This window comes from Podarcis erhardii (genome assembly GCF_964252035.2).
Source record: "Podarcis erhardii genome assembly, chromosome: 13".
Classification (NCBI taxonomy): domain Eukaryota; kingdom Metazoa; phylum Chordata; class Lepidosauria; order Squamata; family Lacertidae; genus Podarcis; species Podarcis erhardii.
Window position 1 is genome coordinate 55,291,911 of NC_138502.1, and position 27,985 is coordinate 55,319,895.

Consider the following 27,985-nt stretch of genomic DNA (forward strand, 5'->3'; position numbering starts at 1 on the left):
CAGGTATTTGTACTTGTCCTGTACATTTTTGTCAGCTTAGTAGGTGTCAGATATCACTGGTACATCATTTTCATATAGTTTTCTTTCAGTGCACTGTAAATTTCAAGTCTGTTTTCCATAACCTTTTCCAATCTGCCATTTGGATATTATGTCCCAAATCCTTTGCCCAGTGTATCATTACTGACTTGTTCATGTTTGTATGCCACTCTAAAAGCAAACTAGACATTTTGGACAATAATTTAACATTATTTTCTAACAACTCTTTTTGAAATCTTGATATTTCACAACTAAAACTTTTCTTTTTATCTGTCTTAGAGATATAATCTAATTGGTGATACTGTAACCAATCCGTTAATAAATCTCTTATCGCCTCCTAGTCGGCCAATTTTTTCAGAGATATTGTTTCTAAAGCCACCAAGATGTTTTTTGTTCTAATAAGTTTTTATATTTTCCCCTTATCATAAAAAAATATTTTCTTATTAAGTAGTTCTGAAAACCTTTATGCACCTTTGCTTTTTCATAACATAAGTATTTGTGCCATCCAAATCTATTATCGTGTCCTTCTAGATTTAAAATATCTGCAATTTATTTCATGGAACGCTGGGGACAGTGGATTGGGTATTTCCTCTCGCATGACCTCAGGCAGGAGCAAAGACTTGTGGGAGGCAGGCACTTCCTCCTCAGTCTTTTTTCTCCTGCCTGACTCAGCAGTCTGTTTTGTCTGGCTTTCCTTCTTCAGATAAGTTTTTCAATTTTGATCTCATTTTATTATTGCTTTATTTTATCTAGTTGCTTAGTTTTAGCAACTTACCCCGTCTTTGAGTCTTGCATACACACACAAACTCTCCAAAAAATATTTCATCCCTCCCCACCCTGGTTGTTTCCCTTAGCAACCTTAGTTCTTCTTGTTTTTAGTTTATTTCGTATACTTTCTTGCAGAGCATCCTTGTATAATGTTCTCCTTCACGGTCACTGAATATGCTCGTTTTTTGCATGCTGTGGCTCCGTTTTGCCACATTTATCAGATTTAAAGATGGGGGGGTGGGATCCTACCCAAGTCTTTTTGCAATTGCAGCTCAATTTTAGTGGCTGCTGGCTCCAAATCACCACCTCATTTCTTTGGTGATTTCTACAGCCTTTAGCCATTATTTTTTGTATCATTTCAGGCTTCATTAAGGCTTCTTATTGACTACTCTCCTAGTTCGTGGTACGGCAGAAGGAGTTGGGGTTATTATTCCTCAGCAATATATTCTCCTCCCAGTTCGCAGTCATGGCAACGGAGTGAGCAGGCACTGATAGACTGCTTCTGAACCTCCTAGTTAAGGAGTGATTCAATTGTTTATTATTATTTTCACTTATTATTCTGCGTCTTGCAGACCCAGTCCACTTGTGACTGCATTAGAGAGATGTATGTTTGTACCATTTCCCATAGTCCATGATTGTGGCATTGGAAGAGAACGCCTTCATATTTATCCATTCCTAGACGACCTGCTCCTCCAGGCAACATCCCTTCAACAGGCTCATCTCCATTTGCAGATCACCCTCAATCTCACAGCTTCTTGATCAACTGCAAAAAAAGTTGCTTGGCTCCATCACAAAGGATCATTCACTTAGGTACCCGGCTAGATACGGTTCAAATCTCGTGACTCTTCACCAGAGCAGATCAGCAAAATCTCCACAGCGGCAGCTTCAATCTTAAAGACAAAAAAGATGGCAGCCAAACAACTGTCAACAATTCTAGGTCTCTGCATGTGAGCTTCTCAGATTACACCTTGAGCGAAACACCACACAAGAACCCTGCAGTGGTTTTTACTTCTGCATCAATGAGAGATCATTCAAAATTGGCCCAGGTCTTTCCTCTTATCTCCTCAACTCAAACTGTCCATGCTGCGCAAACCTGCAGTCTTTGGAAAGGCACTCCATTCAGAAATCCCTGCAGCACTCAGGTAACCAGGTTTACAAGGTTTAATCTCTCTACACTCAATGCCTCCGAAGGCCTCTTACTCCATCAATTGGCTAGAGTTGAGAGCAGCCAGACTGGCAATTGTTTGCGTCTCTCGTCTTCAACTCCATCACTTTGAACAGACAACTCAACAACAAAAGTCCACATATCTCATTAAGGAGAGACCTATTTGGAATCTCTCCAGAAAGAGATGGCTCTTCTCCTCAGTTGGGCTGAGAGTCAACTCCTCACCCTCACGGCAGATCTTGCCACCGGTGACGGGAAACAGTTTGATTGAGCAGATCCCAGGTAAATCAAGGGGAATGGATACTGAATGAACAGGAGTTTCTTCAGATTGAACAATGCTGGGGTCCTCTACAAGTTGATCTCTTTGCTCACAAGCTAAACTGTCAGCTACCCCATTACTTTAGCAGGTTCAAAGACAACCAAGCAGACACCTGGGATGCCCTAATGACACCATGGCCAAAGGAATTATTGTTTGCCTTCCCTCCTCAAGCTATCATTCCGAGAGTCCTCTGAAAGATCAGGTTGGAAACAGCTCAGGTGGGTCTTGTTGCACTATTCTGGCCCTGCAGACCTTGGCTGTCAGAGATTCAGGCTTTCAGTGGCACCACCATTTCATCTTCCTGTATTTACTTCCAATTTACTTCGCCAGGAACCATTGACTCATCCAATCCTACAATGGTTGAACCTGACTGCATGGTGTTTGAGCGCTATAGACTGAAATATCGTGGTGGACATGCCCTAAGGTGGACATGCCCTAAGGTGGACATGCCCTAAGGTGAAGGCCTTCTGGGAAATGATATATAATGAACTGGAAAAGGTATTTAAATATACCTTCACTAAGAAACCAGAGGCCTTCCTTCTGGGCATTGTCGGCCAGAAGGTGCTAAAGAAGGATCGAACATTTTTTATGTATGCAACAACGGCAGCAAGGATACTCATTGCTAAAAACTGGAAAACTCAAGATCTACCCACGCTGGAAGAGTGGCAGATGCAGCTGATGGACTATATGCAACTGGCCGAGATGACTGGCAGAATCCGAGACCTGGGAGAAGAGAGGATTGAGAAAGATTGGAAGAAATTTAAGATGTATTTACAAAAATATTGTAATTTGGTTGAATGTTAAGAAGGATGCTAGATTATAAAAAAATTGGCCACCACTAAATTAGATTTGAATTTGATGATAAGTGAGATTAAAGAAAACATAATTTTTTTTGGAGAATTGCTAGATTATATTTAAATGAGTGGATATAAGATCGCAAACAAGTCGATAATTTGCTTGGAAAAACCTTTTAACGATGTAAATGGGAGCGGGAGACATGAGGGAGTCCAAAGAAATGATGAAACTACGTTGTGTTAAAAATAAGATTGTTTACTATTTGGTATTTGTATTCAAAAATCTTAATAAAAATTTATATATATATAAAAAAATTAAATATCATGGTCTGGATGAGATTGTTATCTCCACCATTCTAGCTTCCAGATGTCCATCCGCAAGATGTATTTATCAATCAACATGGTCAGCCTTTACCTCCTAGTGTAAAGTTGTGGCCACACAGAGTTCTCCACTATCTCCAACATGGTCTGCAAGATGGTCTATGGCCTAATACTTTAAAATGTCACCTTTCCACCATTTCTTCGACTTTAAGTTCTGCTGGCTGTTCTTCGCTGTCACAGAAAGTTGCTAATCAAACGTTTCCTCAAAGGAACTATGTTACAGCATCCTCCAGTGAGTACCGTTTTCCATCATGGAACTTGCATTCTGTTCTGTCAGCATTGCAACGGCCTCCATTTGAACCACTATGCCAAATTTCCTTAAAGAACCTTTCTTTTGGGACTTCCGGGTTAGCGCCATCGGCAATGGCGGAATTCCTCTGACTAAGAGGAACACGCTCCGTGAAATTCGGGTCTTGCCGCCGCAGCGAAGGCGGAGACCCCTTAAAAATCCCAGGCGGAGGAAGCCTGGGAACGTGGGAAACCCCTTTTGGGGGGCTTCGAAACGACGTGGGGTGAGCGGCGCTGTGTTTTGAATCGACCGCTATTTTTACGGAGTGAAGCCGCACAGCCGTTGCCGGAGAGCGCTGACTTTTTCTTGTGGACAATTGGATTTCAAACAACAACCCGTGAGTAGAACGGGAAATTAGGTTTTTAAAACAATTTAATTTGGCAAGGAACCTCCCCCTTTTGTAAATAAACTGAAGCAAAGAGTTTGTTAACTAAGGTCTTGGAAAGCTCTACGTAAAGGATTAAAACTTCACTGATTGAAACTATTACCTACACTCCCTTTGGAAGCAGGGGAAGCCTGCTGGAGAAGGTAAAATTTAGGAACTGAAGCGTCACGTCTCCAAACCTGGGAGAGGTCTGTGAGGAGCCCATCGACAGTGAATAGAAAGGTTTGACAGCTGTCAAATTTGACAGCTAGCTGTTAAGATACAAAGAAAGACTTTGTCTCCATTGTCCATTTTTGCGTCTAAAAAGAAGGAAAGGTAACTGGAATTGTTATTAATTTACTTTTGAGACTTTTGGGGACTGTGCTGGAAGGATTGATAGACTGCTTTCCGCTAGAGGGAGTTTTGGGACATGGTCATAAGAATGCAGCTGGAAAGATAAAAACTCTGAGAAATTAGCTTTGACCTTGGACATTTCAAGGATGTCAGCGGAGAAATAGGTCACGCTTGAATTGAATAGGACATTTTATCTGTTGGGAAAGCTGCATGAACAGATAGATGCCATGGCTACCAGCGCTGATATTTTGGGAACAAAAGTAGGCATCAGTAAAGAAGTCGACAAGAATCTGGCACAAGAATCTTTCTCAATTGAACAAATTGAAGAAGCAGAGAAGGAGAAAGTTGTTGTCAAAGTGATGCAAGGGGGAGCTTTAACCCTACAGAGACAATTGGAGGATTACAAGTTGAGGCCTTACATGACTGTAATTAGGAGAAGCCAGTTTTTGGAGATGGGAGCCTGGCTTGATTTGGAAAATGAAAAGTGGAGAGATCACCCTATGTGGGGATCAAATGACTTTTGGGATATGAATTTGAGCCAGGAGGGGACCGAAGTTTCTGGGGCCTTTGGACTCGGAAGAAGTGTGAAACAAGATCAGGAATACTTTATGGGCCCTATTTTTAATTATGGAAATCTGGCAGACTTGATAAGAAGGAATATGACCATCGTTGGGTTGGAGCTCCGCCGAGAACTGTTTCTTATTATTAAAGATTATCAAGATCCCTCCTTTCTACCAAAAGATCTTACAAAATTCCACATTCGACAGGAACTCATTCTCCTGACTTTTTGTGCTGATCCAAAACATCCGTTGGAAAAGGCTTGGCACTCTTTGGATGTCCGCAGAGCCTTAAAAGTGTATATACACTAATTCTTTCTTTGTGTCTTTTCATCCTTCCACCTTAGGAGCAAAGGGCACTACAGTTTCCTTAGCTAGAGGGATTAGGGCGGGCATTTCCTTAGCTTATGATACTGTGAAATTGCCCCACCCATCTCATATTTTGCTCAGTCCTCTGGTTCAGCCTCGACTTCTGCTGCCTTTATGGCTGATGCCACTTTAATAGAGATTTGTAGGGCAGCCACTTGGTCGCCTCCTTCCACTTTCACTAGGCATTGTCGCAATAAAACTTGGTCTGGTTCACAGGAAGAGAGCCCAGAAGTCACATATTCAGTCACCAGATATTGCGCTGCCATGATAGATATTTGACGAATAATGATCTATGCTACAATTCAATCCTAAACTGAAGGCCCATATTATTAGATCCGCACTTCTGAAGCCCAACCCATATAGCTGTGTTAACTGATCTTTTAATCTTTTAATCTTTCTTATAAATTTTTAGACCCATTATCTATCCTTAATTAAGTACTCTATAGTCAAAACAAAACAAATTCCTTCCAGCAGCACCTTAAAGACCAACTAAGTCAGTTCTTGGTATGAGCTTTTGTGTGCATGCACACTTCTTCAGATGGGTGTATCTGAAGAAGTGTGCATGCACACGAAAGCTCATACCAAGAACTGACTTAGTTGGTCTTTAAGGTGCTGCTGGAAGGAATTTGTTTTGTTTTGACTATGGCAGACCAACACGGCTACCTATCTGTAATAAGTACTCTATGTATATGTTTAAATCTACGTTTGGTTCTAGCTCCTATTTATTTAATAATTATTCGCCTGGATTCATACTGTTATACTATCTATGTATATGTTTTGTTTATGCTGGTCTATGACCGTAATAAAGTACTTGACTTGACTTGACTAGGCATTGTAAGTTAAACTAAATGTCTTCAGCTGAGGCGGCTTTTGGCCATACAGTGTATACCAAGTTTTGTAGTCAGTGCGTAAGCCGGATTGGGAAGTGCTGTGGTATGTCCCAATCCACTGTTCCCAGCGTCCCATGAAATAAATAGAATGATTGGCTTACCTGAAGTATAGATTTATGAATTGGGGATGCTGGGGACAGTGGAACCCTCCCTATGATGGTCTGCAGTCGCACTGATTTTTTTCCTTTAGGAGGGGTACTATTGACTCTGTTGCTTCTATTTTTATTGATTTATGAGCCAGGAAGGGAGGCAGGCTGCTATTATTGTTTCTGGTGCATTGGTGAACGTTACTGCTTGGCAAATCCGAAAAACTGAGGAAATGCCTGCCTCCCACAAGTCTTTGCTCTTGCTTGAGGTCATGTGAGAGGAAATACCCAATCCACTCTCCCCAGCGTCCCCATTTCATAAATCTACACCTCAGGTAAGCCAATCGTTCTTTTTCCAATGTTATCCATTCCCAGATCCAGCAACTGCAGGATGCTTCATAATATAATTTAAAATCTGGCAGGGCGAAGCCTCCTCTCTCTTTAGCATCTGTTAACAATTTATGTTTTATCCTTGGTTTTGTTCCCTGCCAGATAAATCTAGAAATAACTTTTTGCCATTCCTTGAAGTGTCCTGTACTTCCAATCACCGATATCACTCATATTCTTCCCCAAAAAGATAAATTCATCCTACCCGAAATCTCTAAATTTCTTTTTATAGTGGTACCTTGGTTCTCAAACTTAATCTGTTCCAGAAGTCTGTTCCAAAATCAAAGCATTCCAAAACCAAGACTCGCTTTCCCATAGAAAGTAATGCAAAATGGATTAATCCGTTCCAGACTTGTAAAAACAACCCCTAAAACAGCAATTTAACATGAATTTTACTATCTAACGAAACCATTGATCCATAAAATGAAAGCAATAATCAATGTACTATACTATAAAATAAGTATTGTAGATGATAAAAATTAAAATTATTTTTTTTCTTACCTGCACTGATGATAGTCAATGTTTGGATGGGGGGCTTTTATCCATTTCTGCAGTCACACAATCAATCAATCAATCAATCAATCAATAATAAAATGAAGAACAAGCCACACAAACAAAAATGCAAAAAGCCACACAAACGAAAAAGCCACACAAACAAAAATGCAAAAAATAGCAAAAACAAAAGCACCAAATATAAGCTCCAAATATCACCTCAGAACACTGCAATTGGAAAGGGAAGGCTTTGCTTACAATGGGGGGTGCAAATTAGCAGTGCAACAGTGAAAATGGGAGGAAAAAGGCTTTGATTGCAGTGGGGCAATGCAAATTAGCAGCTCAACAGTGAAAACGGAAGTTCAGGAGCATGTTCGGCTTCCGAAGCAAAGTTCTCAAACCAGAACACTGACTTTTGTAAGAACACTTGAATGATAGGCAGCGTTCAAGTTCCAAGTTGTTCAGGAACTAAGCTGTTCAAAAACCGAGGTACCACTGTATTTCTTTCCAAGTATTTATGTAATTGTCTTTAAATATATTTTAAAGTCTACTGTTTTTAGCTGTCAGTCATACCCCCCAGATATTTAATGTGTAAGTCTGTAAGTTTCTGGAAACTTTATAAATGGGAAAACTTTTTGCCTCCCTAATTGACAAAGCTGGCCCACCTATGAGGCAAGGGGAAGCACCCGGCTCAGGCAGCGGAAATGCAAGAGATGGTTCTCCACCTGCCCCACTGCTTCTCCTGCTCCCAGAATGTCTCCCTCTCACTGGTGAGAGGGGGTGTTCCAGCAGGAGGGGCCACCACTCGGCTTCCCTGTCCGCAGGCAGAGAAACACATCAGCAACGCTTTGCAAATGCCAAGTGTTATAAATGCCGGCCTGGTTGCTCAAGAGCAAACAGGCAAGACTTCCTGTTGGTGTCTTTCCAAGGCTTTATTATCTGTCCAAAACATTCACAATGCAGATCGACTAGCAGAATCTGGGAGTGGGCGGTCCTTAAACTTTCCCCAGCAGAGCAGTTTTTTTACCCCCATCCTACACCTCCCCTCTCTGTGCAGAGAGGGCATGGGCAAGGGGGGACCTGCCTCCCCCCCCCCCCCGCTTTGCTCAGGTTCAGTGTTGCGGCTCTCCCTTGCATCTTCCAAGCCCTGCATCCCTTTCCCCACTGGAGGCATGGCTTCGCTCCTCCTCGGAGGACAAGCTGCTTCTCACAATCTTTGGCGGCTCCCAACTGCCCTTCCACCTCCTGCCTCTGAGCTGATGGCAGTTCCCTGACACCAAGGCTCCTGCGGTGGAAGGGAAGGGATGGGGTGGGGAGGGGAAAGGAGGGAGAAATTCCCATTTTGCTTCAAGTGGTGAAATGGGCCACTCCTGCCTGTTGGAATTAGCAGATGCAAGTTACTTGTAGAATCCTAGAATTGTAGATTTGGAACAGACCTCAAGAATCATCTAGTCCAACCCCCTGCAATGCAGGAATCTCAACTAAAACAGCCGTGACAGACGGCCATCCAACTTCTGCTTAAAAACCTCCAAGGAAGGAGAGTCCACCCAAAGGAGACTGCTCCACAGTTGAACAGCTCTTACTGTCAAAAAGTTTTTTCTGATGTTTAGTCTGAATCTCCTTTCTTAGAACTTGAATCCATTGGTTCAGGTCCTGCCCTCCAGAGCAGGAGAAAACAAGCTTGCTCCATCTTCCCTGTAACAGCCCTTGAGATATTTGAAGATGGCTATCAGGAATTTGAAGAGGGTTGTTAGCAGCTGAACAATAATAATAGTAATAATAGTAATAATTTATTGATGATGATAATGATGATGATGATGATGATGATGATGATGATAATAATAATAATAATAATAATAATAATCATAATAATAATAATAAATGAAAGCATGGCCTCCTTTGGCTTGCAGGGGCTCTCCAGAGTCTGTGGCAAAGAAAGTTCTTCTCCATTACCAGCCGCCTGCTCTTATTTTAATAGAGATGCGAAGGAATAAATCTGAAGCTCTCTGCGTGCAAAACATGTGTTCCGTCACAGAGCAACAATTTCTCCCCACGGGTTAAGTTAGACCCTAATGAGGGAAAGATGCACTGCTCCTACGAACGCAGCAGCCCTTGCCCGCCTGCGTTTTCCAGCAGCTGGGATTCAGAAGCATTGCTGCCTCTGAAGGCAGAGCAGAGCCACTGTGGCTGGAAGCCATCGACAGCCATCCAAGTTGGTGGCCATCGCTGCCTCCTGTCCGTGAGAGTTCCACAGTTTAACTATGCACTGTGTGAAGAAGGCCTTGTTCCACCAGCAGATATGAAATAGTGTTTCTCCCCCAACTTTCCAGGTGGAAGTCCGGATGACCTGGAAGACAGAAGAAGCCTTAACTTGCTCACGCCCCTCTCCTCTGCTGCTGCTGCTTCCCGCCCTGACTGCTGTGTGCGCAGTGCCTTTCCATCTGGTGTGAAGAATTTCTCCATATTCCATGGTGGGCCTGATGCGGAAGGCTGTCCAACTCCTTGGGATCCATTCCGCCCCTCCGCAGCTGTGGCTGTTATGGTCTCCTAGTTGTGCTGCAGAGCTGACCCCCCACTACAGCTGCCGGGGGGGGGGGCGGTGCTGTGCCTGACACACTGGCCTTCTGGCTGGGGAATTGGGCACACCAACCTGCTCTTTGTTGGCTTATGAACAAAGAGAGGATGTTGTAGCGGATGAATTTATAGGCTGGTCTCTTGCAAAAAGACTTGTTGCTATCTGAGGATGGAAAATGGAAAGAGGAAGAAACAGATTATGTTTACTGCCATATTGAAAGAGGAAATTTGACTGATTATTTTTAAAGAAAATTTTGACTGGCTGGTATTAACTTTGTGGATCATCTGTTCCACCAAGACAATGTGATATATACTCTTTCTTTTTTAGGATCAAAGGAGATTTTATTGTTTAAGTGAGATTGTATGTGCGTGTGTTTTGTCAGCACACAGAGTAATGAGCATCCCATTTCTAGAGGGATAAAGCAATAACATCAGACAGTCCTCATTAAAATAGTTGTAAATAATCTGAGGGGTGGTTCCCCACCCCTCACTATTTACTGAAAAAAGAAGGGAAGTCTCACCTTGCCAGTATCAGGGCTGCGTAGGAACCCTGCTGGGTTCTCTTGCTGGAAGTTTAAGTTTTTTCTTTCTGTAAATAAAGGGGTAAATAAATAGTTTATATTCCTCTGATTATTTCAAAAGTTCAGTTGCAGAAGTGTGTACCTATTTTTCCACAAATGTTAAACTTGGATGAATCAGTGAAGGAGCTTAGGGTCCCTGTCTGTGGTCTCCAAGCGTTCTTGGAGACAGACTCTAAGAAGCCTTTTTACCTTGTCACAATCTGTCAAAAGAAATCCAGGGTCGCTCATTCTTGTGAATGTACGGGGGGGGGGGGGCAGGTGAATTATGACCCTGCAAAGAACCTTCCTTCCTCTTTTCCATTGCTGAGTCTCTGCTTTTGCCATCTAGGAAGCCTCTTTACCTGAACAAGTTCCCATGAAGGATCTGCAAGATTCTTTCTTCCATAGTGAGGTTTCTCTGTTGCTGTTGTTGTTTCCTTACCCAAAGCCCCCATGTTTGGGATTCCTTCTTTGGATGTTAAGAAAATAGCATTACCCCTAAGTGCTCTTCCCAGAAATGTTCTATTTTCAGAAAATTAAAGTTTATATTGTCACAGAATTAGACAGATTTCTATTGCATTGCACAGATGTCCTCCATGGACATACACACACGGTCTGTGGTGGGCAGAAGATTTCACTGCTGAGCAGTGTCTCACAAGTTCACAGCCCTGTTGGGGAGTACAAAAATGCATCTGCACTGGCCCTTAGGAACGGGCAGGGGACGTGTCCCACTGATCTAGGCCTAACCCTGAAGATGAGCATCCCCAATTTGCCCTTGTGGGCTTTCAGACATTTGTAACCTTTATGCCAATTCCTCACGCAATTGGCTTTTTCTGCTCTTCCCTGCCCTGCCCCACGTGGGTTTTGCAGTCTTCGGCCTATGCCCAAGCCCCATGCAAATGGTGCTGTCTCCCAATCAGCCCCTCCCTTTCAGGAGACCATTCCTCAGCTAAGTGGCTGTGCCTGGGATGGAGCACCTTCTTCCTTGGGATGAGGCAGAATAACCTTTGTACGTCCCCTGGGGATCTGCCCCTATTAAGCCAGACACCTCCCATGGGTTCCTCTCAGAGCAGAAATAGCAGTAATATTTTGCCATAGGAAAACATAATATATTCTGCTCTGAGCACCACTAAGGATGTATCCTGGGGTCCTCAGTGCTGCTTAGCAGCATCCTCACCCCACTCCCAGCCCACAGGGAAGACCCAGTTGGCATGGTTTGGGAAGGGGATTAGAGAGATGCTGTCACAATGCCCCTCCTTTTCAAGTAGCTGTGGGTATAGATTTCCCCCCAGACCTTGCCACTTCCTAAGACTCAGGATATTTTGGTTTGGCCCTAGTCTGTTTTGTTTGCTAGGTGGGTTGGCTGTGCTGTAGTGGCAAACGTGATTAGCACCAAAATGCCCCTGAAGGGGCTGACAATCTTCCCATTTGCTTCGCTTAAAAAAAAAGAATCAGTTGATTTTGTCCTGGTGTTCTCATTTGGTTTGATTTCCACCTGTGACTCTAATGTGTGCTAGAAGCCTTTCCTTAAATTGCACTGAGTATGCACACAGACACACACACATCCCACAGACTCCTTCCCAGCCTAGCAGAAACCTTTTGCTGGGATGTGAGGGCCTGCAGCAAAGTTTGGGGCATCCACAGCATCTCTTTCATGGGGGGGGGGGGAGGCAGGGGGTTTGTTGGAATGTATGCAATGCCTGGATTCCCCGGGGAGCTGGCCCTGCACAAAGGAGCGGGATTAAGGTGGCATCAGGGCAAATCCCTCTGAATCTGTACACACACGGGTTCTCTTTTGTGCTTGTGCAAGGCACTGAAATTCTGTATTTTAGTAGTTTTACTACTAAGAAATGTTTGGACAACTATATCTGATTAAAAACAGCATTCAGAATGACTTAGCATGTCCATCTTTCATTTTTCTTTTAAACTATTCACATTAATTGAAGCAGAAGGTTTTCCTTCCCCTTTTCCTCCCCCATAGAAGACTCCACAGTCTGTTTTTAAATGTTACTCTCTCAGAACAGGATGGGGGGGGGGCAAGGGTTGTTCACCTGCAGCAGCCTTGCTTGCTGTCTCTCTGAGGTAGCCAGAAAGAGGGAACAGGTAGCTGAAGAAGGGCCCCAGCATCTCTGCCTTCTCCCCCCTCCCCCTCCTATTTGGCAGGGCCCTTTCTTACTCCTGAGGTGGCAGCTATACCATTTTCGGGCAGCTTGGGTCCCAATTCCAACTCTTGCACCCTACCAGATGATGGCTGCTATGAAGCATAGCAAAACAATTCCACACAAGTTGCAAGACCACAAGTTGCTGGCTTCAGAGAATGATCTGAATGAGTGTTGTGATGTGTTCACCACTTTGCTGAAGCTAAGCTGATTGGCACCTAGAGGAAGATGCATAGACATGCAAAACAGACAGAGCAAAATTCATAAATCATAGAATTGTACAGTTGGACGGAACACAAAGGGCCATCTAGTCCAGCCCTCTGCAGTGCAACTAAAGCATCCCTGACAGATGGCCGTGCAACCTCTGCTTAAAAACCTCCAAGGAAGGAGAGTCCACAACCTCCCAAGGGAGACCTTGCCTGATGTTTAGCTGGAATCTCCTTTCTTGAACTTGAAGCCATTGGTTCGAGTCCTACCCTCCAGAGCAGGAGAAAACAAGCTTTGCTCCATCTTTTGTGTGATAGCCCTTAAGATATTTGAAGATAACAATCATAACTCCTTTCATCCAGGCTAAATATACCCAACTCCTTCAACTCATAAGGCTTGATTTCCAGACCCTTAATCATCTTGGTTTCCCTTCTCTGCACATGTTCCAGCTTGTCAATATCCTCCTTACATTGCTGGTTCAAATCACTTCCACTCGCTAGAATAAACACGTAGTTTTAATAACCTGGATGAGGATTCTGGACACTGACAAACTGGAACGTGTCCAGAGGAGGGCAACCAAAATGGTCAAAGGCCTGGAAACGATGCCTTATGAAGAACGGCTAAGGGAGCTGGGCATGTTTAGCCTGGAGAAGAGGAGGTTAAGGGGTGATATGATAGCCATGTTCAAATATATAAAAGGATGTCACACAGAGGAGGGAGAAAGGTTGTTTTCTGCTGCTCCAGAGAAGTGGACACGGAGCAATGGATCCAAACTGCAGGAAAGAAGATTCCACCTAAACATTAGGAAGAACTTCCTGACAGTAAGAGCTGTTCGACAGTGGAATTTGCTGCCAAGGAGTGTGGTGGAGTCTCCTTTTTTGGAGGTCTTTAAGCAGAGGCTTGACAACCATATGTCAGGAGTGCTCTGATGGTGTTTCCTGCTTGGCAGGGGGTTGGACTCGATGGCCCTTGTGGTCTCTTCCAACTCTATGATTCTGTGATTCTCATGAGCCTGCCTTTTAAAGTCCAGCAACCTGAGACTGGAGGCACAGAATTCTTGCTCCTTTCAATGGAAAGGCCCTCTGCAACATCTCCCTGGCCTGGGACATACGGCATGAGTGTCTGCTGCTGCTGAAAGGGCTTTGGTTTGGGGTTGGAAAGCTGCTGACCCAGAACTTCTGTAAAGTTCTGGCAAGGAGCAGTGCCAACATGCTGATGGGCTGACTCGCAGGCAGGCTGTTAATCTTCCCCAACCGGCAGCTGGGAGGCCTCTGCATAATGGCTCCGTATTGTGGAGTGGAGCCCTCAATATTGAAGTGAAAGGCAATGGGTGGGGTCTGCTGGATGGAGTTGCTGCTGCCTCAGCACCCCTCGAAAACCAGGGCTGCGCTCAGAGGCAAGCGCATAAATAGGCGCCTCCTTCTCTGCCTGCCTGCCTGCCTGCCTGCCTGCCAGAGTTTCCAACAGCATCTGGAGAAGGAGGTATGAATGTGTCCTCACCAGACACATGGTTACCCTGGAGTCCTTCGCATAGCGCTTCCCTACCTCCAGCAAAAGCTTTTGAATGTCACACCCCCCCTTTTGATCCATGTTATCCCCCCACAGCCAAAAAAAGAGGTAGATGAGACTTAAAGACAGTAAGTTGTATGTAACGGCATCTGTCTTTGTACCAGCGACAGCAGTGAGGGAAGGCCAGGGAGATGTTGCGGAGGGCCTTGGGAGGGTGGGGAACTGGAACACCAGGCAGTGGAATTCCAAGACTGAAACCTGAAGGAAGCTGCAAGTGAGGTGGCGTCTTGAACTACAACTCATTGTGGGTCAGTGGGTGGGCAGAGTGCTGAGAGGAATCTTACAGGGTTGATCTGTAGCAGCAAAAATGCAGTGTGCTGCTCTGCAGTTCCTTGAGGTGCAGAGCTTTGAGTCATGCACTCTTGGAGGAGAACCTTCCATGTGTCTCTGCCTCCCTGAAGCTTAGAACTGCAGAGTTGGAAGGAATCCTAAGGGTCAACCAGCTTCACCAGTAATAAGGAATGAGAAAAAGACCAGCTGGGTGTGGGATGTGTTTACTCTCCACCCCTGTGTCCCCTGTCTCCAGTCCAATGAAGTTGACAGTTGCCTCCATCACAAATAGGTTCCTCCCCAAAGCTCTCCTGCCCTTTTGGTCTTAAAGCTAGACAATAAAGTAGGAATAACCACTGCCTTACTTTGGCCAGTTCTTTGCAGGTCAATCTCCCAGAGTCCCTGGAGACAGGGGGTCTCCTTATGCAGATGATGATCTCTTCATTCTCATGCTCTCTGGCAGAAAGCCTGGCACAAATCTTTGGCAGAGAGGATTTTCCTCCTTGGAGCAATAACCATCTCTAACTTGCACGGGGATGGGGGCGGGACAGGGTTTGATTGCAGACACCATGACTGAACAACAGACCCCTATGGAGGAGATGGCAGCTGCGGAGAGCCCAGAGGAAATGGGGCCAAATTACAAGGTATGGCAAGTGTTGAATTCATCCCTTCCCTGTCCCACAAAGCCCCTGAAGATTTTATACTGTTGCAGGTTTGGGCAGTCAGTCTGGATGATGCCCTGAGCCCCTTATTGGGGTCCTGTACCCAGTGAGGGTAGAAATAAAGGGTTATATTGCTGAGCTGTTCAGACAAGTTTCTCTGTGAAACAAGAAGCTTAGCTGGCTACTTAAGTGTCCTCAATGGCATACCCCCAAAAAGAGCTAGGTAGCAAGGGCAACAACTAAATGATGGGGCCCTCCAGGCAGATGTGGGGCCCTTTCCTCCACCCTTCTCACCTAACTGTTAAGTAAGAGAACATTAGCCAGGAGAGAGAGTAAGTTTTGAGCTGAAAACAGGCTGGAAGCCAGAGACCCAGAGGCCTGCTTGCTCTGTGCTGGATCCCAAACTGTGACTTGACTAATGGAGAAACAAGATCCTTGGGAGTTTTAGTGCTGTGAGTCCATCCATTTATGCTCATGTTGTAAATAATGTGTAAATAATGTCAATGCAGGTGGTGCTGTGGGTTAAACCACAGCCTAGGACTTTTCGATCAGAAGGTCGGCGGTTTGAATCCCCGTGATGGGCTGAGCTCCCATTGCTCAGTCCCTGCTCCTGCCAACCTAGCAGTTTGAAAGCACGTCAAAGTGCAAGTAGATAAATAGGTACCGCTGCGGCGGGAAGGTAAACGGTGTTTCCGTGCGCTGCCCTGGTTTGCCAGAAGCGGCTTAGTCATGCTGGCCACATGACCCAGAAACTGTACGCCACAGTCTCCATTGACCTTCATTCCAAGGAATGCAACTAGGTAAGCTCCTGGAACTCCTGAATTCTCTCACTGCTCAGAGTATTGTAACAATACAAGGTGCAAGTTTTACTAGAAGCAGATACCAGTGGTACCTCAGGTTACATACGCTTCAGGTTACAGACTCTGCTTACCCAGAAATAGTGCTTCAGGTTAAGAAATTTGCTTCAGGATGAGAAAAGAAATCGGGCTCCAGTGGCACGGCAGCAGCGGGAGGCCCCATTAGCTAAAGTGGTGCTTCAGGTTAAGTACAGTTTCAGGTTAAGTACGGACCTCCGGAACGAATTAAGTACTTAACCCGAGGTACCACTGTATTTTTTTCAAAGCTGGTTGTTCTAGATTTAGACAGAAGCTGGCACTCTTGACTTCTCCAACAAATCTTTTGCTTGCCTAGAGCAAGTCTGAGCACAGCCCGACCTCCATGTACCAGCAAACATGCAATGAGTGATGTGATTATCTTTCCATAGCATGTAGTTTGTGGCCTTTGCCGGTGGCATGGTGTTGGGGCAGTTGTCCCAGGAGCAAAATCCTTAAGGGTGCAAAAACATTGACGTTGCAAGCGTTGTAGCTTAGGACTCAGGCCGGAATTGGGATTGCTGGGCAATCGGCTCCTCTCGCACTTTGACCGGCAACCTTGCTCTCCCAACCCAGGAGAGTAGTTGGGTCTCCTGCAGGACTCACTGCCCAAGTGGCACCTCTTGGTGAGCTGGATCAGGGCAGGTGGCGGGGCAGCACGCTTGCCTCCCATGACAGCTGGGTATGGGTGCTGCGCGGCCAACTTCTCACCAGGGTTGCCATTTCTGCATATCACTGGGCTAGGATGTGCCAGGCCACTGTCTTGCTAGCCATAGCCCTTTCAGCTGGGGTGGCAACTTGAATAAAAGTTGGGGTGGGGTGTAGGCCCCGTCCCCATAATTGATCACATGATGCAGTGCACACACACCATTTGAAAGGCAATGCCTATGCACTTTGGGGGGCAGCCCCTCAAATATTTAAGGGAGGGCAAAGACCCCTTGGCCCCTAGGAGTTGACTCCTATGCCTGCAGTTGGCAGTTGCACACACCTCCTCAGCCCTCCTGCTTGCACCTTGCACTCAAGGGCATTGCGCTCGTCTAGGGCAGGGTATGGGTCTCACAGGTGCATCCCTTCCTCAGGCCCTCCCTGCTTCCCAAGCACTGGGCTCCCCATAGCTTCTCCCTCTCCCCAGCACATACACTTTCCCCAGCCTCTCCTTTCCTGCCCAACAACAGCCGGCTGTGGTAGGAGGTGTTTGTGGGCATGTGCTGCGCATGTGTGCAAAGACAGCCAAGGGTTTCTGCAACAACGTAACTGGATAGAGCCCACTTCATCGTTCTGGGCTGTCTGTGTAAACTTTCTGGTGGTTTATACTCGACCACCACCTGCTCCTTTTCTTCTTTTTCAAGAGTTTGGATACCCAAATTCAACTGCCTTCCCAGTGACCTCTTGAGCCTGTGGCATTGCTCCCTATCTCTGGAAAACTCGTCTGGGTATCAGAGAGACCTGAAATATCTCTCTCTCTCTCTCTCTCTTTTTAAATAATATTTATTAAGATTTTAACAAAAAGAAGAAAAAGAATAAACAATTGACAAAAAAACACACACAAAAAATCCAAATACAATACAAAAACTGAGATTTAACATAAAAAGAAAAAAGAAGAAAAAAATAAAAATCCCTCTTTCTGTTATCTTACAATCATTTACTTATTTTCCTGACTTCCTCACACCTCCCTTTTTTGTATTCCATTTAAAAATTTGTTCAGCAAATTCATACCCTCTTAATTTACCCTTAATTATTTGTCCTCACATATTCTAACTTCAAATTTTCATCTAATATCAATCCCTTCATACATATTCTTATTTTTCCTTATTGCTAGAACCACTTCGTTTCATTCCAACGTCATTAACATTCAATGACAGAGAGACCTGAGATCTCAGGACCTGGGGTGCTCCTGACCGCTCTGTACTTGAGGCAGCTGCCTCACTGTGTCTAATGGTTGGGCCGACTGCTGAAGAGCCTCGTGTGTTCAGATAGGCACAGCCTGTTGGGGATGAATGTTCTTGCAGTGGCATCAGGGCTGCCAGGCTGGGCCTGGTGATGATGGTTGCCTTCATCCAGTGATGGCCTGAAACCTAAGAGTGGCCCCTGGTGATGTCATGGTAGGAGGCCCAGGAAACAGAGGTTACTTGGGAGAGGGGAGTGAAGGAAGGCAGGGACCCCCCCCCCCAATTTGCAGCCAGCTCCTGTCAAGCTGAAGCTTGATATTTTTTCTTATTGATAAAGGTACTCTCACCCACCCTGAGAATCAAGTCCTCCAGCTGGAGGGGTCCAGGCAAACCCAGAGGCTTCAAATCAGACCTGGAGACCTGGCAATCATATCTTCAAGACCTTGTCGTCTTTCAAAGAGCTGGCCATCACTTGCTACATATTTGAACTATTACTTTCCTCGACACACACCTCTCCTTCACTTCCACCTCTTTTCTCTAGGGCTTTTGTTATGAGAATTCTAAGGTCTCAAATATAAATTAAATGTTCATAAATGTACAAGGCAAACACATACATACCATTTGTCTGAGAGAGCAATCCTAAAGCCAAATTGACCTCAAATATTTCTCTGCAAGGAGGAAGGAAATGGGAAATCCTCCCCATTGTCTTTTGCTTACAAATCCTGTCTTAAGGGCGCGTATTTGTGTATAAGGGTGAGCCTGGCTGCCCAGGTAATGCCCAGGTAATGTAATCAGTGCAATCAGTGACCATTATCAGGTATCCTGGCAGACAGGATTTCTGCTGTAGACCACCTCCTGTGATTTATTTTTGCTGTAGACCGCCTCCTTCTGTGATGTATGTATGATTTTTTTTTGGGGGGGGTCCTGAGCTACAGGGTGGGCAGTTTCAAAAGTCTGTATAAGGACTCACGTTCCATTGTTCAGGGTTCTCTCCTCCCTCCTGCATGTGGGGAGTGGGGACCCTGTTGCAACAGTTAATAAAGATCAGACTTACTAGCCACTTTGCTTCTGTATATACTCTGGTTGGCCTCTGTTATTTTCTCCAACTGATAGGAAACCCACTTGGATACCCCATAAGGGAAAAGGAGCAGTTTTTTTCTTATAAAACTTTCCTTAACAAAAGTTTTCCTGCACCTTTCTTGGGCCCCTTGTTAGAAGCTACTTTTTGAACACTGTCCCCCTGCCTCTGTGGTGGTGTCCTTGTTGTCCCTGAATAAAGTCTTTCAAATTTCTCCACAATTGTGTCTTAATTGTGATGTGGTGCAGTGGTTAGAGTGCTGGACCAGGGAGACCCGGGTTCAAATCCCCACTCAGCCAGGCCTATCTCACAGGGTGGTTGTGGGGATTAAGAGAAGCGAGAAGCGGGAAGACTATGCATACCACCTCAGGCTCCATGGAGGAAAGGTGGAATACAAATGAAAAATAAGAGCTGCTGGAAGCTGCAAACATATTCAGAGAGTCTTCATTCTTTGGCCTTCCCTCCTCCACACAGAGAGAAACAGCTTTGTCTGTCCTAAAGGTGTCTGTGTCACCTTTGGTGGAGGGCATCTCAATTTGGGAATGCTTTTTTCTCCCCCTGCAAACAAGCTGGCTGATAGCTTCTCTCCCAAAACTGTTTCTCCATCAGTACATGCTCCTTTTTGAGGCTCTTTACCCCTTGATGGCTGTTGGGCCACTTGGCTTCTGTGCCCTCATCTAGGTCACCCTCTTCGAGATGGAGAATTTCCAGGGCAGGAAATGTGAGCTCATGGATGAGAACCCCAACGTGACGGAGAAGGAGTTGGACAAAGTGGGCTCCATCCAGGTGGAGGCTGGCCCGTGAGTACCAAGCATGGGAGAGAGCGGGGGCCACACCGGGCTAGAAGCACATGTCTTGAAATCTGAGCATTCTCAGATGGGGGCTGCAAAGCTGCAGTGAACTCCCTTAGGCCTCCTCAGCTCTGTGCAGCCAATTACAGGCAGCTGTGTGTCCTTAAAAAAAAAAAGCTTTAAATGCTGTGCCCAGGTGATCCCAAAGGGAGCAAGAGGTGAATTGGCTAAGAGGCTGAGCTACAAATCAGGGAATTGCTCCCCTCAAAAACTCACTTCCAGAATCATAGAATTGTAGAGTTTCTAGAAAAATAGATGCCAGAACTATTTGGCACCTAAACACCTCCTTTGTTCTCTTATAATAATGGCAATGGCACCCTCTCTGAATATGCCGGAACTGAGTTCTGGTGAGTTCCAGCTGCAAAAAAAGAAGCAGCAGCAGCCCTGGTTGGAAGGGACCCCAAGGGTCATCTAGCCCAACCCCTGGGCAAGAAGTAACCTGGCCCCTCAGCCTTCCTGTCTGAGTTATGGGGATAAAATGGGTACTGATTCTGATAACTGCTGTTTTTAACCTGTGTTTTCTTTATTGGCAATCAGCACAGCTTCTAGAAGTCTTGTTCTGGCTACGTTAGGCTCTCGCGGAAAAACCAAGAGTCATGTGGCACTGCCCACTTCCCAGGGCTCCTCACCTATAGAAAGCACAACCCACTAAGGAAGAGAAGAACAAAAATAAAATTAAAATCAGAACAGAAACAATTAATTTTGCATATTCCCAAAATCAGGTTAAAACTTTACATGGCTGGGTCTAGGTCAGAGGGAAATTAATACACAAAAGTTAGAGGTAGTGTTACAGGGGCCATTCACATGTTGATAACACAAACATTCTGGCAATGGGTAGCAAATTAACTATTGCTGGCAAGGAAAAAATAGATATAAAAGAATAATTTCCTGGATGCCAACATCCAGGTTTGGGGCATGTACTCTCTGATGAGACAAACCCAGCAGAGATTTAAAATCACAAAATATACAGCAAAGTAAAGTGAGGAAATATGGGCTGTTAGATATGCCCTTCTGAGTTCCTTCCAAAGTTCCCCTCTTCCCCAGTATAGAAAAAGACCACATGTTTAGTAAGTTAAAAATGGTTTATTTACAAACTTCCTAAAGGTCACATTCATGTGCTTTCCCATACAGTATTCAGAAAATGCTGCACAGGAATTCAATATTGGCTTGTGATAGCCATGTAGTCTGAATTTGGAGCAACCTCTTTACACGCCAAGCTTCTCAGGTTGACTGAGGGGCAACAATAGGTTTGATTCCTCCCACAGGTGGCTCGGGTTTGAGCGTCAGGCATTCAGTGGCGAGCAGTTTGTGTTGGAGAAGGGCGACTACCCTCGCTGGGACTCCTGGTCCAACAGCCACTGCAGTGACAGCCTCCTCTCCATTCGCCCCCTGCTGATCGTAAGTCACAGATATTTGCCCACGAAAGGGCAGTGGCCATGGACTAAATTATGTGTATCTGTTATTGTCCTGACCTACATTGGGGGAGGACACCCCAGTGCCTTGGGCAGCCCTTGTATGCCAGCTTCATGCTCCCTTTATCATATCCTGTGTGTTTGTTCAGGATATTTATCCTTCTAGCCCCATGCTGTCCACTCTGGTTGGCAACAGCTTTCCAGGAGCTCAGGCAGAGAGCTTCCTTCTCATCACCTGCGTTCTGTATGCATAGCAAATGTCCTGGTACAGCCCCTCCCTCTTCATTGTGAATATGTGGTTGCAGGGGGAGAGGGTTCAGCCACCCCCACTCCACACCAGCTCCCATCACTTGTTCCCATTGCAGGACAGTGCAGACCACAAAATCCACCTCTTTGAAAACACCAGCTATGGGGGCAGGAAGATGGAGATCGTGGAGGATGACGTCCCCAGCTTGTGGGCTCATGGCTTCCAGGACCGCGTGGCCAGCATTAAGGCCCTGAATGGAATGTAAGGAGGGAGCGGGGCGGGGGGGGGGAGGCAAATCCTGTAGCCCCGTGCGAAAGGTGGAGGGGGTGCCTCTGCTTCAGAAGGGGGCTTCTTTGCACACTTGCTTCTCTTGGAAGAGCAAATCCCTAAATCACCTTCCTTAGAATTAGTATATAAAGCCCTTAGCAATTTGGGACCAGCTTGCCCCATATCTTTTCCCCCTTGACCGCTGCAATTGGCAGATCTGGCATTCTTGCAGGGGCTGCATAATATCTATTCCACATTTGTAGGAAATGGATATTTTATTGTGGCAGCACCTACACTCTGGAACTCCCGTCCTATTGATATCAGGCAGGTGCCTTCACTGTACTCTTTTTAGCACCTGGGGCAGATCTACACTCAGGGTTTTTAACCTTGTTGTTGTTTAGTCGTTTAGTCGTGTCCGACTCTTCGTGAACCCATGGACCAGAGCATGCCAGGCACTTCCACTGCCTCCCGCAGTCAGACTCATGTTGCTAGCTTCAAGAACACTGTCCCACCATCTCGTCCTCTGTTGTCCCCTTCTCCTTGTGCCCTCAATCTTTCCCAACATCAGGGTCTTTTCCAGGGGTTTTTAACCTTAAGGAAGGGCTAGGAAATGGTTTTGACAGCCACAGGACACATTATGTCCTAATGAGTTGTTGAAAGGTGACACCAGAGGGCACTGCAGAGCAGCCAGCAACCGGCAGTAGGAAGACAGCCGCTTTGACAAATAAAAAGGTAAAAAAACCTGTGATGTTTTAGAATGATATATCTCTGTTAAAACGATATAGAGCAATATAGCCCTGTTAAAAACATTCTTGTTTAGCCAAACCTACCCAGTTGAAAGTTAGTGTTTTAATCCGCTTTTAGCCTTTAACTTTTTGAAAGTCTTAAATTGTTATTAATTCTTCTTATAGACAATTTTATTGTTTTATCTTTGTAAACCACTTTGAGGGTTTTCTTTTTTTACAATCAAGTGGAATATAGATTGTATGAAATAAATAATGATGGAACTCACTGAAGGTAATCCAACCGATTTTGGCTCATTCTGGCATGTGGGCTTATCCCCCCCCCAAAAAAAAGATGAAAAGAACAGGCAGGAGGCACAGACACCCCAAAAATGCAGGAAGGAGGAGGGGGTTCTCCAAAGTGGTGGCTCTGAGCTACTGACTACAGCTCAAACACATTTGGAACAAACTTTCCTTCTGGAACAACCTTCAACTTCCTGAGCCATTTTGGTCTTCCTGAAGCAACCCCCATAAATGTTTCTGCCAGGACTTGCTCTCATTTCAATTCTCCACACACCTTGTCCAGGCCCCCTGTTGCTCTTTGTCTTTCTCTCCCAGTCTCTGGCCTCCATCTTCACATTATTTGAAATGTGAGGAACAAGGGCCAAGACTATTAGCGTGGTTCTTGCTCTTAAAACCTGTCTCTCATTATAGATCTTTGTAAGCTACTCTGATAGTCTTTTCCAGCCAAAGAATTTGGGGTGATGGCAGTAAAAATGCTTCAAATATTATAAATGAATGTAATACATAGTTGGCTCTGGGAGGGACAATGGCCAGTGAGAAAGATCTATTAACAATCATGCTTATAACCAGAGTGGCTGGTGGGTGCTTGAATATCTTTGGGCATTTTGGTCTTATATATTTTATTAATCAGATGTCCAGTACAAATTCTCTCTATGTGCTGCATAAAATGAGATTAAAACAGAAAGAAATGCAAAGCAATAATATACAAGGTCTGGGCAAATAAAAATGGATTGGTCTCTGGTATTTTTCCCTGGGGAAAGGTTTTCCACAAAAAAGGGAATTAAAAAGTGACATGAACAATGAAAAATGAAAAGAGAGTTGGATTCAAATTCTGACTAAACATTAGGAAGAACTTTCTGACAGTAGAGCTGTTCAGCAGTGGGACAGATGACCTCAGAAGGTGATGAACCTTCACTGGAGGTTTTTTTAACAGATGTTGGATGCCCATCTGCCAGGGATTCTTTAGTTGCGATTCCTGCATTGCAGGGATTTGGCTTATAGTAAGGTTACCAGATTTTTTAAAATGAATCTGGGGACACTCTAAATACATACATACATACATACATACATACATACATACATACATACTACATGTTCAGGACGTTGATGCTGCAGCAATGTCGGTGGCCACCTTGACCTCAACCTCCACGTCTCAACCGCCACATTTCCCCTTCCTCCGAGGCTTCTATCTCCTTTCTCCATGAGCCTGGGCAGCCCCTGAGTTGTTGGTTCTTCAGTGGTGGTGGTGGGGGAAGCGGTGCGCAGTGGGTCAGGCATGGAAGGCAGAGAAGGAGGGCCGAGAGCAGCGGCAGTGGCTGGGGCAGCGCAATGCCTCCCTTCCCATTGGAGCAGCCCCAATCCCATTCCTACTTGTGTGCAAGCAGGAGGAGGCGGGGATCCCTCAGCTTCCTCTTGCCTAACTGAGAGACCCCCACCCTGTTCCTGCTTGCACGCAAGTAGGAGTTGGGAGGCTGCTCCGGTAGGCATAATGAAGCCTCCCTTCACTGCTTAATTGCTGGGGTCAGGGAAGGTGGAAGTAGCTCGGAAGCTGCACCTTAGAGCCCCTGCACCACCAGCATATGGGGACTTCTGAGCAGCTCCTGAAGCCAGCCAGAGCCAACCGCTCCAGGCTGCTGAGACTGCTGCTGCTGCGTTTCCCGGGGATATTAGATGAAATCCAGGGACATTATTCGCAAATGCGGGGACTATCCCAGGGAAACGGGGACTTCTGGTAACCCTAGCTTATAGGGCCACTGGGGTCCCTTGCAACCCTACAGCTCCATGATTCTGTGAGTCTATGAGTTGAAAACTGTAACAAGCAGCACAGGTGGCCATAAAATGCCCAGGAAAGCATCTTGAAGGACTATTTGACCAGTACTGAGATGTAATTCACCCAGAGGACACTGATGGGTGAGCAATCTATAAATGAATGAATTCCTTTGTAGCATTTATATCCTGCTTTTTCCAGTCAGGTGGCCTTTGTGGTGGCTTAAATGAACTAAAAATAACCCCAAAAAACCCATAGTAAGTAAATTAATTAGAGCCTGCATCACAAACAAATCTCAGAGACCTGGAATGTGTTGCTCAAAACTGAAGGATATGCAAGCATAATCAAGGATTGGGTTTTAAAATAAATAGAGTTTGAGGATGTCCTTAAAATCATGCCCCCCCCAATGCAAATAGCAGCCCACAGGAAGGGGGCAGAGGGCAGGCTCCAATCCAGTTTATATTATTGTAACCAGAGTTTGGGAAGTTCATTTTTGAAAGGAACTAATACTAGATCATGCTTGACATGCCCCAACAGAAAGTAATTCCAGTTCATGTTTGTCCTTTTACAAAACAAAGTGGTTCAGCTCCCAGTTTAGTTCAAGTTGTTGGCATCTGTCTTTCTCGAGAAAAAATGGAGTTCACGTAATGCTTCTGAATACCAGTTGCTAGAAGCTCCTGGTTGAGGGCTTCTCCCCTTTAGTGCATCTAGGTGGCCACTGTGAGAACAGGATGCTGTTCTAGATGGCTCTCTTTGGCCTGATCCAGTAGGCTCTGCTGATGTTGTTAAATTCATCTAAATGATCCTCCGGGGCGGGAGGGAATTCAGCATTCAGGATGTCAGCAGCTACTGTACTGGTGTGACATATACTTCAGAAGACATTGAACCACACAGACAGTGGAACTCAATAAGTTCATTTCCCTCAACAATTACGAACTTAGAGAGTAAAAAAGTGTGTAAGGAAATGAAATTGAAGATAAACTAGAAACAAACCTAGTTTAGTTCAACCAGAAATCATGGGAACTACTTTTATGCATAGTTCAGAGATTTTTGAACTAATTCTGTGAACTAATTCTAACACACATTCTGCCTGAATTTGCCTTTGAACGGCACCTGGAAATTAAAACTGGTGCAAGATGATCTTATCTTCCTGGTACTTGTGCTGACGTCTAATTAATTTCAGGACCCAATTCAAGATGTTGCTAACTCGCTATTAAGGGAAACCATTCTTTCTCCAAGCTAGTGCCCAACAGACATTGCTGGACTCCATTCATGGGTGTAGCCAGGGAGCAGGGGGGGCACTGCCCCCCAGATCAGGTAAATCAATAAAAATACATAACTAATGGAGGTTTGCCCCCCTAACATAAATCATGGCTACTCTCATGACTCCATTTCCCATCAGTCCTAGCCAGCATAACTGATGATCAGGGATGATGGGAACTGTAGTCCAATATCACCAGCTTGGGGAAGTGTGCCGTAAACCGTTTGGGACACGGCCTTCTTCCATATGAACCTGACAGCCCACCACGTTTACCTTGGGACCTTTGATCCAGCTTCTTCCACCAGTAAAGGGAAGTTTTCCCTCTGCACATAATTGTTGCATTATAGGGAAGCATTGCATCGTTCTCTTTCTACACATCGTAACTGTGGCCTTATGGGAAGCATTGCTTCTTTTCTCTTGCATTCTGGGAACTCTCGCTTATAATCTTTTCTCTGTTTCTGCACACACTGTACGAACCTGTTCCAAACACCAAGACATTCCCTCATCGCTCAGTTCACCTTAAGTTCATGGTGACTTGTTCTCCATGCATAGCTGACCACATCTATAGAACTTGATTATTGTATTCTTTCATGTTATGATCAATCATTAGTAATTGTTTTATGCCATATTAATCTTTAGTTATTATTAATTAGGAGGTTTCATGCCTGTCTAGTCCCAACCTCGTTTCCCAGCCTTTAATCTACCGGTGATTAATGTTCACATGTAATTCCCACCCCTCACATGTAATTCCCGCCTTGCATTTGCATTAACCAATAGGCAATGAGTTTCTTTGTGTTTGTATCAACCAATCAGCCACAAGTACACCTGTGGCAATGTTTGTAATATTCAATAAAAGAGAGTTCCCGGGACTTCCCCGGCAGACGCTCCACATGGCACCCACTGCTCGTCTGTCGTGATTTTCATTCCTACACACCAGGAGAAGTACATTTCGTTGGGATACAGGAGAAGACCTTTTCAGCTGTAATACCCTGATTGTGGAACTACTTCCCAAAAGAGGCTTCATGTGTGTGTATCCTTTTCATATTTTACACCAAGCTTTTTCAACTTTCATACCTAACCTACCATATAGCTCTGTTTTGTTGAATCTTATTATGTAAATGAAAATTTCATTTTGTAAATTGTCTTTGGAGAGGAACTGTTGAGAGCCCAAAGGCAGTAGTTCTGGCTTCAATGAGTAGTTCTGGCTTCAATGAGTAGTTTGGATCTTTGGAAATGAGTTGTTACTGCAGTGAGCTGTGTTGGGAAGGATGCCTGGCTGAGCCTATCCTGATAGGTCCTCCTTCTCTTGCCCCTCTGTCTCCATAGATGGGTGGGATATGAGTATCCCGGGTACCGTGGCCGCCAGTACGTCTTTGAGAAGGGTGAGTACTGCCACTGGAATGAGTGGGATGCCAGCCAACCTTTGATCCAGTCAGTGCGGCGCATCCGGGACCAGCAATGGCACAAAAGAGGCTGCTTTGAGGAAAGCTAAAGTAATAGCAAGTCACATTCGTCAAGGAGAAGAAACGGAAATGAGACCCTCCCCTCCCTGAAGTGCTGGCAAAAGGCTGTGTTTTGCTGTCTAAATAAAAATAAAGCCTAATGTTCTCAATAAAGTTCTGAGCCTCCAAGGCTTCTGCTCTTTGCTGTGTCTCCTCTCGTTTGTCACTTGATGGCAGAACTTTGCAGGCAGCAGGCCCCCTGTTCAGTCCTCCACCGCTTTAGTTAAAAAGGACCTCAGGTGTTCACAGAGCTGGGGATGGCCACAGAGAGTGGACACAGCGACGGACGGGCTAAGTGAATCTGGCACACTCTAAGGCAGCTTTGAATGTTCCTATGGCTTGTTCACTGGGAGCAAAGGTGGTTCCTGCCAGATTCTTAGGTAATATCACCATCAAGACACAAGTGATCTTAAAACACATGGGGAAATCAAAGTCTTCACCTTGTGCCCAAAAAGGCCATAATGCAAGGCTGCCAGTACTTAGCATTGGTTCATCCAGTTTTGCCCTTGCACTCACATCAGCTCAAGCTCCATCCATCATGTCTCTTAGGAGGTTTTTTTT

General features: G+C 45.1%; 2 protein-coding genes across 11 annotated transcripts in view; both read left to right on the forward strand.

Annotated features, from left to right (window-relative positions):
- KIAA1671 overlaps window positions 1-27,985 on the forward strand; it is a 337,213-nt gene that overhangs the window by 117,316 nt on the left and 191,912 nt on the right. For 7 of the 10 annotated variants that reach the window (XR_014150499.1, XM_081836490.1, XM_081836493.1 and 4 more), the window contains one exon: window positions 9,582-12,279. The gene's annotated coding sequence lies outside the window, so the exon portion shown is untranslated. Of the gene's footprint in view, window positions 1-1,483; window positions 2,693-9,581; window positions 12,280-27,985 lie in introns of those variants that run through there. The other 3 variants (XM_081836494.1, XM_081836495.1, XR_014150498.1) reach the window with 2 other exon arrangements.
- Window positions 13,757-27,564, forward strand: LOC309326432 (beta-crystallin B3-like). The gene is made up of 6 exons (XM_081835124.1): window positions 13,757-14,233; window positions 15,142-15,234; window positions 19,773-19,891; window positions 21,208-21,340; window positions 21,720-21,862; window positions 27,249-27,564. Exons 1-6 carry the CDS (start codon window positions 14,078-14,080, stop codon window positions 27,412-27,414), a joined length of 810 nt encoding a protein of 269 aa, XP_081691250.1. The 5' UTR covers window positions 13,757-14,077; the 3' UTR covers window positions 27,415-27,564.

What these genes read in the sequence shown, in the direction of transcription:
- LOC309326432 (XM_081835124.1), top strand. Translation starts at nt 14,078, where the DNA reads ATGGGTGGGGTCTGCTGGATGGAGTTGCTGCTGCCTCAGCACCCCTCG. An exon ending in AACAGCATCTGGAGAAGGAG is followed by an intron (nt 14,234 to 15,141) that starts GTATGAATGTGT and finishes GGGGCGGGACAG; the next exon opens with GGTTTGATTGCAGACACCAT. An exon ending in ATCCAGGTGGAGGCTGGCCC is followed by an intron (nt 19,892 to 21,207) that starts GTGAGTACCAAG and finishes TTCCTCCCACAG; the next exon opens with GTGGCTCGGGTTTGAGCGTC.